The 11,417-nt window shown below is 34.8% G+C and overlaps 1 protein-coding gene across 12 annotated transcripts; it reads left to right on the top strand.

Annotated features, from left to right (window-relative positions):
* Positions 1–423: 423 nt before the first annotated feature.
* LOC113335266 lies at positions 424–3,992 on the top strand. 12 transcript variants are annotated; one of them, XM_026581372.1, is made up of 8 exons: positions 424–757; positions 857–958; positions 1,300–1,427; positions 1,518–1,675; positions 2,373–2,453; positions 2,635–2,865; positions 2,956–3,043; positions 3,590–3,992. In XM_026581372.1, the coding sequence occupies exons 2-6, from the start codon at positions 921–923 to the stop codon at positions 2,680–2,682; spliced, it is 453 nt and encodes a 150-aa protein (XP_026437157.1). In that variant the 5' UTR covers positions 424–757; positions 857–920; the 3' UTR covers positions 2,683–2,865; positions 2,956–3,043; positions 3,590–3,992. The 12 variants fall into 12 exon arrangements, 7 of the variants coding, with proteins under 7 accessions (XP_026437157.1, XP_026437156.1, XP_026437159.1 ...); XM_026581371.1 differs by having other exon boundaries at positions 852–958; positions 2,635–2,842; positions 2,975–3,043; XM_026581374.1 differs by having other exon boundaries at positions 852–958; positions 2,635–2,842; positions 2,975–3,052.
* Positions 3,993–11,417: the final 7,425 nt, after the last annotated feature.

The following is an 11,417-nucleotide window of genomic DNA, read 5'->3' as shown; positions in this document are numbered from 1 at the left end:
GGCAAGATAATTCCACAATCCTCCCGATTTCTCTTGATCAACAAAGTTCGAAAACTTCGGTTCAAGGAATACATGGTTATGTAATCTAAACTCTCATTTCAATCATTGAGACATTCTCAGAGGACGCTATGTACACTAGTGGAAAATGGGCTATTCGCGACATAATGAAACGACACAAACTAAATATGGCAACATTACAATGTATGGACCGCGTCGTTGACTAGAGTCAAAATGTCGTTCTGTAAGGACTTTTGTTGACTTAGACAACAACACTTATTGCTTTGTTGTTGACTAAAGTCAAGAATCGTTCCTTTAGGACTTTGGTTGACTTATCCAACGACGTGTGAATAGTATTCATTCTGGGGAAGGATATCCCACTTAAACCTTATCCATCTGAATGGAGAGAGAAACCTTACATTTTTCTTTTTTTTTCTCCGCCTCTCTCTTTCTTCTCCCCCTCACCTTTGCAGCTCTCTTTCTCCTTCTCCCTCACCTTCACAGATGAAGTTGTTTTCTATTTCTTCTTCATCTCATCAGCACGGCGACCACCACCAACACCTGATTCCTCCTCTTCTCACTTTTCTTTCTTTTCTCACCAATAGTTGAAGAATCATTACGAGAAATAAAACCCTAGCTGTCTTCTACAAACTAAACAACAAATCGAAGAAAATACATCATTTTATTTAATCTTTATCCAGTTTCTTCGATCTACAAACCTAATTTGATATTTCATGTGCAAGATTTGGGTCGGAATTAGGTACTCTGTTAGAAATTTTCAATTTATTTTTCCCCAATTTTTGTCTTTGTTTTTTTAGTGAAATTAAAATATCTTTTGATTTTTTGTATTGTAGAAAAGATCAGATTGGATGTTTTATAGACGGGAGAAGAAGAATAAGAAGATTTAGAGGTGGGTTTTGGCGATGGTAATGATGAAGAATACTCATCCATGGTTGAACAGGTATTGCATCTCATTATTATCACCATCTTCATCCATCTCATTTCTTTTATTTTGTTTGGCTGTTAAAACCCTAACCTGTGTATACTGGGTTTTGATTCAAGGCTCAAAGTGTTTATTTTATGTTTTAAGTTTGTAGATCCTCTGAATTCACTACTGATTTTAATTGGGTTTGTAATTTTTGATATATACACACATGTAAGGCAGATGGTACCAGAAGAAAGCTTGTATCTTTGAGTGTATTGAGGTTTTGCAGCTTGGCGTTTTTAGATTGAGTGGTTAATGGTTTACTTATGCTTGTGCTCATGTTTTATATTGTGATTTCATTGTATTTTGGAAAATAGAATAAATCTTGTGGATGATGCATCAATGAGCCTAGCTACTGCTTCTTCTTTGGCCTATGGGTTGGAGAAGAAAGACAACCGAACTTTCCTAGTGTTTGATCTTGATGGTGGTATCTTTGATGTTTCAGGTACTTTATTATTCAAATTTTGAAGTGCAGTTGTGCAATTTATTTTGTCATAGGAGTGCATGTAATTTCAGTATCTGCATCTTTTGACAGGTTGTGTTTTGTGGCGTCAGCTCAGTGGTATGGTGGATGAAAGTCCTGCTCAGGAAGCTAGTATAAGCGCATTTACTGGGGAAAGTTCAGATTCTATTGTTGATGTTAATGTTAAGACCTTGGATTCACAGATTTATACATTCCGAGTTGAGAAAATTGTAAGCTTGTTTATTCATGTTTTTGACTGTAGTGTTGGTTTAGCTGATCATTTTTTACATCGTTCAATGCTGACAAATTGCAGATGATTGTCCAAGGAGAACACAGCTAAGACAACTAGTGTGCCAGTTGAGCAGCAATGTCTTACTTTTAGGGGAAATATTTTGAAGGACAATCAGTGCCTCTCAGAATATCGTATCCTAACATGTTCATGTTTCAGAACTTCGATTTGAGTAGTACTTATTTGCAATGACCAAGGATCAAGGTCTCACATATTTAATTTGTGATTTTGGAACTGTTGCCTCTGCATAACTAAATTGATATTGTCTTAAAAGATTTAGCAAACTGACTTACTACCTTAGCAATTTGTTTTTCTATTCTGAGAAATAGTATGAGAAATCGACACCCTAATAGGGTTGGATCAATCCATCAGAGAGATGAGCGAACCAATGATAGAATAAATTAGTCTACTCGCAAATGACTTTATTTTGTTGATATGAAATGATCCTACTACTGCTGCTCCGATCAGGTTGGTCAAGTTTCACATAACGTAGTTCTTGGAACGTTTAATCTTTGGGACCAAAGTCAAAATGGTGTTCCTAACTTTAGTCGGGTATAAAACTCTTTGGTCATTGGGCTTATGCCTTCTATTATTGATTCATTTTGATTTATGCTTCGACATATCTGTCTCTTCTGTAGATTGTTGACGCTGTTTTAAATTCTATTGGGCTTGGGAGCCAGATCCCTATGGGCGCAACAAACACATCATCCAGTGTGCCTGTGAGAAACTCTTTTTTTTCATTTATGAAGTAGAGATATTTATTGAGCCGTTGACTTAGCAATTAGCATTCTCCCGAAAGAAAGAATATCTATCAACGAATTATTATGCACTTATGCAGTATAAGATCTTTCATTGTAACTTGACCATGACATTTTGATTTATTTTTCTCTTCTTTTGCAGCTAAGTGACATCCTATTGGCAGAATTTGGAGTAGCTCTTGCAGTGTGAGTGCACAAGATTCTTCAGTAAACCAGACCTCGAGTAGGCACGCAAAAGCAAGTGCATATGTCCTCTGAAACTTCGTTGGAGGCTACCCTTCCTGCTCTTTTATGCTAAGGTGTCTACATGTTCTGATCACCATGAAGTAAAGCCTGCATAGTATGAATAAGTATGTCAGTTGGCTCTTTTAAGGTGCTGCCCTTTTATCCATCAGATTTTCACTTGTCTGTTTGTTTTAGTTTGTGGAAAGTACTCTTACTGTTACTGGATTGTGCTGATCAGAAAATTGTTGAATTTTAAGTTGGAAGGGTGCAAGATGAAGCTAAAGTGATGACTATAGAGAGTGGAACGTAACTTGGGATGGCCTGAGGTCAGCATTGTTAGTGTTTTCTTCTAGTTTCCTGCAGTAGTCATAAGACTCATAACCTTCCGAGTCTTTCCAGACAGGAACTTATGTTACTACATTGCGTTTTTCAAATTTCTGACATTTAGACATTCATCTATATCCTCCATGTTGGTTTCTATGCAAATTATGATTAAGACCCTAGCAGATAGGCATTAAAAATTTTGATAACTGAGGTTACGTCGCAACCACAACATGTAGGTCGTAGAGCAAATCCTTACGATCACAAGGCGAACATTTTCAGTTTCACAATTGTGTTGTAGGAGATGCTAACTAGAAAGGTAAAAACTCTAGTAAAATTTTGTTTGGAAACTGAACTTGGCGAAAATTCTTGAGTAAAATATACACTTCACTTCAAATTTACAGTTTTACTGATTGTTACCATTTGCCCTGTAACAGGCAGCTTCTTTACGAGTACTTATCATACTTATCATGCCTACGGTTTTCATTGCCTATATATGGTTTATTTGTTTGGAAACTGAACTTGGCTTTTTACTCTTCTTCTGGATGTAGTTCGATACCTTCATGGATGCCGTCACTCTCTTCCCGATGGTCTCATGAGGGTTGCTGATGTCATGGTTGATGGTGAGATCGTTGTTGCTGCTGGATAAGGAAATGTCGGAAAGGGTTGTGCTTCTACAGGATCTTCTCTCAAGCAAGCTGGTGCCAAGGTCCTAATGATTGAACTTGTGGTTGAAATTTTTAGGACTTGTTGTATCACTTCTCTTTAAGAAACTTTAATTATAGGGAGTTGAATCCTTTTTTTTTATGGGTTTGGACTAAACTTATGAGCACAGTTCAATGTAATGGAGCTGTCATTTGGTATTAGATGATTCAGGTTTTATTTGGAATTTGAATTTGAATTTGAATTTGAATTTGAATTTTAATATTAATTGTTATTTGAATTTCACTTGAATTTGAGAATTTTAGTAATTTTATTTGAATTTGAATTGTCATTTGAATTTCAGTGCAATTTGAGTTTCATTTTAATATAATTTGAATTTGAATCAGAACTATTTCAGCCCAGTCAGAATAATTGGAGTCATCCAATCAGATCTGACTTATTTTTTAATATTAAAATAAATCAAATCGACGACGTAATCAAGGTGTCGTGCATGGCGGCGCTCTGAAAGCATCGCAATTAAAGGGCAACCAGATAGTGTCGTTCTAGAAAAAGACACTGAATCTACAACACTTTCAGCAGCAGTCCGAAAGTGCCGTTTAACTCGTTATAACGACACTATCTGACTATCTTAAATCGGCTGTTTTCCACTAGTGATAGCTGTTATTCACAGACCGATTCACGTCAGAGCAATTCTCAGAGTGATTGAAACTTTTCATGACTTTCGTCACTAGGTGAAAATAAACTTGATCAAAGCGAAACGCTTTACCAACACACGATTTCGAGATAAAAGATAAGCAATGAATGCTCAGCTCGAAATGTCAAATGTGTATGATCTAGTCTGTATAGCATACGACTTTTGTCTCATAAGAAGTAGGAGATAGAAGAGATAGACTTTTGAATGATAGATAAGTTCAAGTCTCCACATACCTTGTTGTTGATGAAGTTCCACGGTTCCTTGTATAGATTTTCGTCGTTGTATGATGAATCGCCATGAAGTCCTTGAGCTAAACTACAATTTTCTATCCTAGTCCGAGACTTAGCTATGTAGGCTAGAAATCAAGATTTTATAGTTTTGATCACTAATATTGACAAACATGTTTGAGATAGCAACACATGCGAGGTTGACCGAGCTATGCTCTAACAGTGTTTTGCTGGGATGAGACTGGGATGGTCAGATCACTTGTTTGTCTTTCAAAATATTATCCGTCCCTCCAAAGCTCAAAAACCTATTTTGTTTTGTATTATAGATTATATGTAGTTAATATTAATGTTTCAACAATTTCCAATGTTTCATTGTGTAGAAATTTCTACCAAATTAGTCCATGGTTACACATCTTAGGTATTTTGTGTCAAACCACAATGGTAATTTTTTTTTAAAATATAGGAATTATTCTTTAAATTAATATATTATTGATATATATCTATAAAATAATAAAATTTTAAATTATTGATTATGTGATATCCCTGTAAAATAATGGGATTAGGGTGGTCCTAAACCTATTATTTTACAGAAGTTTTACTGTAGATTTCATTTCGAATTTCGATTGAAGTTGATGTGGAGAAATTTTAAAGAAATAATTAGAATATATAACCTCAATCGATAATATTGTAATCATGATTTAGGAAAATTAACATCATTTTAAAGAAGAAGTGATTAGGTCTAGTTTGTTTTTGTGAAAAAGTAAAAAATAAGGTTTATGACAGGGCAAGTTGTAAGAATAGCGAGAGAACAATTATAAATAAACTAAAGTATAACTTAGTTTGGATAAAAAGAAAAAGAAGTTAAGAGTTTATAATTTGATACTGCTGAAGAGATAGGATTGTTGGTAAAAAAATTAAAACTTGTTTGGTAACTTAAATTTTTCGTTTTAACTTAAACTTTTAGCATAGGCTACGTTCAAAAGAAGCCTAATTTAATTATTTTTTGTGCATAACAAGGCATGAGATTCGTACTTACTTAATACCGCTTATTTTATTTTTCTAAATAAAACCGCTTATTTATTATCATGAAAGCACAGGGAAACAGGAGACAGTTTTTTTCGCATCTAGCTTATAAACCGCGTCCGCATTCTGATGCTTCCCGAATCCCTTTGGATTGGGAAGGAAGGGTTTGCTAGAGCGCCTCTTAAACAGATCTCTTGGAACGAATTAACGAAGATTTGAACATTGAGTTCAAGGGAACTTTACCATATGATATAGATCAAAAAGCTTTAAAAAAACCACTGGGACTCCCTGAAGAAGAAATATGCAGTGTGACTCCCTTGGATTTTTTTTCAAACAACAGGAATGGCAGGCTTAACCCATTTGTTTGCTTTGTCCACCAGACAATACCCCAATAACGAAGACTTCTGGCCGGTAGTAGATCCATCTGCAGAATGATAAGCACACTCTTGAATCTCCCATTACCTATTACCTGCATAAAAAAAGAAAAATCTCCCATAAATTACTATAGAGCATACTTTTAGTACAATTTTAAACATTCAAAAAAAAAAGGATCACATTTCATAATGGAAATGTGCAACGACATAATAAGTATCATGTAAAGCGATGTCTAGCCCCAAATTTTCCAAAGAATTCCAGTGACTCTCCTACGGTGAACAAGAAGATGAACCCTACTACAAATAACAGGACAGAACAAAAGCAAGATTCATTAGAATGACGTGCCATGTTAAAAGGGATGAAATTATTTGGAGCTGGTGCTGCTCTAGTAATTCAAATGGACCCGATAGTGTACTATGATTCTTGCAAGCTTCGGCTTGTGGTCATGTTTACAACGACTCAACCGGAGGATTAGACTAGCCTGAATCAAAATGCAAAGAAGTACTTATGGTAAAAAAAAAAAATTTGATAGGTATTATTTATTTTATTGTTTGTATTCTAAACTTTTCTGGTGCTAACAATAAGAGGGCTACACTAGATTAGTTGTAAGTGTTAGTTACTATATCATTGAACAATGGATGGGAATTTGCACTCTGTGCTTGTTAGTTATAGTTGTGGTTCATGACTAATATGTGTACAATTTTGTGTGCAAAATATAACTTCGACCAAGATATTTTCAGTAGTATATTGGCCTCGCTGAGCTTCTCTTCTGTTCACATATATATAAAATATACTGATTTAGCTTTCAATGTGCATTGAATATACTGATATGGTTGTTGTACTGGTCTCATCTCTATGAACAGAACACACCAAATGCGGCACAATTCAAGAATACGGCGCTGAAGCATGCAAAGGAATTATTTCATTTTTTTGAAGGAGTGTTGGCCTTTGGAGGTAACTCATATGTTCATGTGGATACTGGAAATCTACATCCACACCTAGAAACAGAGAAATATAATGCCGATGTAGGAGATGAAAGTGAGACATGTGATGGTTGTGTTGAGGGAGACTATAGTAATTAACAGAGCTGTGGAGTTTGCACTCAGGATGGGGACTCTAGTAATACCAATTCTGGCACACAAAGCACTGCTGACACATAAAACAGCTCAGGAAAGAGGAAGAAAGCTGAATCATCCAAAGATGGTTATGCGAAACTTGATGACATTGTGGAGCTAGTTAAGGAGCAGTTTTTGTTCTACATAAAACAAAAATAAGAAAATAAAGTTGAGCGATAGGCTAGGAAACAATTAGAAATAGTTGAAATGAATGTTTATCTCTAAGAGAGTGCCTGGTATACATCAATAGCATCAAACGCTCAAGAGCAAGTCAGTTAAAGATGGAAGATTATAGTGTAGCAATAGTCAAACTTGCCCAAAATCTTGACATGAGAAAGACTTTTATGATGTTGGAAGCGCTTGATGAGAAAGCACAGTAAAAGATTAGACATAATTGTCAAACATCGTTGTGGCATCACCCCATCTTGACCGGATATAATTCAATGATAATGGACCCTCGTTTTCTCAAGGGGAAAGGAGGTGACGCCACATCGTTGAACAGGGATCTGGGCACAAATTTTGGGGTTTTCTTGCGAAGTCGGTCTAGGAGTCTTTGAATATCTCATCAATTTTCGATACCAACTTCTTAGATCTGTAGACAACTCAAACACACCGTAGATCCACATGCAAACCACTTATTCTGGATATCTATTTATCGCATAATTGATGACAATTATTAATTATTTTTCTTGAAAAATCCATGATATCTTATTTTTATACCCACTCGGTCCTTATTATAAAGGCGAAGTTTTTAAATTTCGTGGTCCCATTAGATAGGCAGAGTTCTAATTCTAATGATGATTTTTTCACATATACCCTTATTTATTATGTATGATATCATAAAAAGTAAATTAATATTTTTTGTCATGTGAATGGATAAAGGATAAAATAAAAAAAGCGATAGAAATTTATAAAATCTATATTTTTTCTATTCTACAAAGATTGGTAATACCGTCAGAAATTTGTGCACCTTCTAAACTAGAGTTCACGTTCCAGCCCTCCCTATTGGTGGGTTTTTCGGTCTGAATAACTATTGTATTTTATTTTCTTATATTCCGTTTAATATAATACTAACCAATACTTTACTATTTTCATTATAATAATTTATAGTATCTATCTAAGTTTTTCATTTTTTTTTCTTCCCCCTAATTCCACATAGTAACTGTGTTAGCAGTTAGTAACTAGTGATCAGGGTAAGATTTATGAGTTAGGTTTTTAGATTATCAAATTTCAGTTATTGATTATCTCATTATTTGTTGATATCTACGTTTGGAAAAAAATAAATCAAAAACAACTCAATATTTCCAAATCGTAGATGTCTTTTATATTATTGTTTTTTTGTTGTTTACTATTTCTCATGTTAATAATTGCCTCTTATCAATGCACAAGATAACACAAACCATGTCAATGATTATCCCTTATCGATGCACGAGATAACACAAACCGTTAAAAATATCAATGTTCACAACTCCAGTTATTATTAGTAACATGAATAGCTTAAAATGCTTGATTTCCATTAACCAGTGTAACCAAAAATTCATTGCACAATGGTTCTAATCAAAGCCCAAAGCTAGCGCAAAACACAAATTAAGAAATTCCATGAAAAAAATCAAGATGAAACGGAATCTATAGAAGCGAGTTCATGTTAGGTTGGAACTGATGGCATTCCAAGTACAGATTTGCCGGCCGGCCAGAGGAAATTTCCAAATTCTAAATTTTCATATCAAATTCTATTTTTCAAGGACATAATACCCCAGCGCGCGGGTGAACCATAACATCCAAACCATGACCCAGGAATGATACTAAAATGCATAATAAATTTTGATTTGGCCTATCAGACGGTCTAAATCAATTAGGTACTTCCTTATCCATCAATCAACATTGTGATGGTATGTGTTTACATTACAAAATATTACTTAATGTGTTCGCCTGCAATTCTAATAATTAATATAAACTATTTTCGTTACAGTTATGTTTGTATTTTCCGAATGCGCATTCGATTACCTACAAACTTTTGTCTTTTATGTTCTAAAATCCAAAGACGGGCGACAGTAGGATCTTTCAATCAATAAAGACAAGACAAGTTAATAGTAGTCAGAAGGATCTAAAATTTATCGAATCAATTTCTTGAGGCATCTCAACCAAAACTGCACACACTTCACATTTAAGATCATCGCAAACAGTTGTCAACACTATAAATAGGTCGAGGAATTCTGTGTCGTTCATGTATAACATAAAATTTTATCATTGTAAAACACTCGGTAATACTTGCAATACAGAATGTCTAAGTCATTCATCGTAAACGCATGCGCAACTATCTTCTTTGTTCTTCTCATTCAGTCTGCTTTTGCTCAAGGTAACAGACTCTTAAAAAAGAAATTACCATGCCAAACATTTACACTATACCTCCACGAGACCATTTTTAATGGTACGAATGCAGCTAATGCAACATCAACTGCAGTAACTAATGCTACGGGTATAAGCAATTTTTAGTTTGGTTTAGTCGTAGTGTTTGATAATCCGTTAACCCTGGATCGACATATATCGTCTAGCCCAGCGGCTAGAGCTCAAGGTTTTTACTTCTATAACATGAAAACTAGATACAATGCTTGGTTTGCATTTTCGATAGTATTCAATTCTACCGATTATAAGGGAACTTTGGAGCTTATGGGTGCGGATTTGATGGATCAAGAGACGAGAGATATTTCTGTTGTCGGTGGCACTGGTGATTTTCTTATGGCAAGAGGGATTGCAACTTTGAAAACAGATGCCGTCGAAGGATTTGCGTATTTTCGTCTCCAAATGGACATCAAACTTTACGATTGTTACTATTAATATCGATCGATCTACATATAGTTTCTTCTGATTTTCGTTTTGCATGATTACTACTGGTTTGTCTTAATGTAATTTCTTTTGAGCATGATGTTGACCAAGTGTTTTTTCTTAATGTAATAAGTGTTGATTCCTAGAGACGATTTCTTTCTCTTTTTACCTTTCTCTAGTGGTGCTCCGGGCAAGAAATTGAGATACCTAAAAGAAAAACTTCCCAATTGGCAAACACTAGCTAGGATCTGCCGGAAACCAACCTCACAAGATAACGTCTTTAGCGATGATCTACCAATTCGGGGGTATGATATTTGACCACAACCATGTTTGATAATTTGTGGACAAACTGGTCTGTTAGCACTTGTGCTATTATGGCTGTTTGTAGTAACCTTCTGTGTGTGTTTAGCAAGGCCACACATGTGGTTAGTCTGCTGTGTCTAACGATCACTGCCTTGCCGGGCTGTCTCAGTGCAACTGAAACTGTCATTGTCAGACAATCTATCAGTCTGTGTCATCATCTCTTCTTATCTTCTTTTGCTTAATAGGCATTTAAATAGAGTCCTTTAATTTCTTAATGAAACCTAATACAACAAAATACAGTTTCCACATGGTATCAACTTCCGCCATTAAACATCCGCAACTTTTCTTGATCATGTCTACAACCTTTCTTGATCTATCATGTCAAGAACAACTCAAAATTCAATGAATTCCGCTGCAAATCACAACAACATCAACAACACAAATTCAAGAAACAACGAAAATCTCAGCATCAACAATCAAAATTTTCCACCATTAATACCACCGCCACAACCACCACTGCATCCACAATCATCACCATTACAACATTTTTTTTTGCTTGGTAATAAAATTTTAGAACGATTTATTAGGGACCATGATTTTTTTGGGGACCATGGTCTTATTAGGCCAACCTCCCTATACTTATAAGGAGTGTCCCAAATTTAGGTAAATACCCATTTACCCTTTACTTTAATTTAAATTAAAACTAACTTAATAACTATATAAATCTAATCATATACTCCTACATCTAATTTAAATGAATTTATTAACCAAAATCAAAATCAAAAGAGCAATCGAAAATTTTTAGTTTTGAAAAAATTTTTATTCTCTTCTTCTTCTCTCTTTCCTTGACGTTCCTCGTTCGATTGAAAAACCCATCAATCTTTTTAATTCGTTTTTGGATAGGAAAATTGAGTAGAAATCATCAAAATATGGTTTAAATGGATGTTAAAGTGGCATGTTCGGTTAGGAATATTTTTAAAAAACTAGTTTTGTAACCGAACATTCTGAAACCAAGAACACGAAGAACACTTCGGTTATCACGAATTTAATTTTTCATAACCGAACTTCGAGTTTGGTTGGTTCGCAAAAAATTCTAAAACTAGTTAGTAACCGAACTGTACCCATAATACAAAAAAAAATGTAACCGAACTGTGTT

Source organism: Papaver somniferum, unplaced genomic scaffold, assembly GCF_003573695.1.
Source record: "Papaver somniferum cultivar HN1 unplaced genomic scaffold, ASM357369v1 unplaced-scaffold_139, whole genome shotgun sequence".
NCBI classification, from domain to species: Eukaryota; Viridiplantae; Streptophyta; class Magnoliopsida; order Ranunculales; family Papaveraceae; genus Papaver; species Papaver somniferum.
This window is presented reverse-complemented; position numbering and strand designations above follow the sequence as displayed.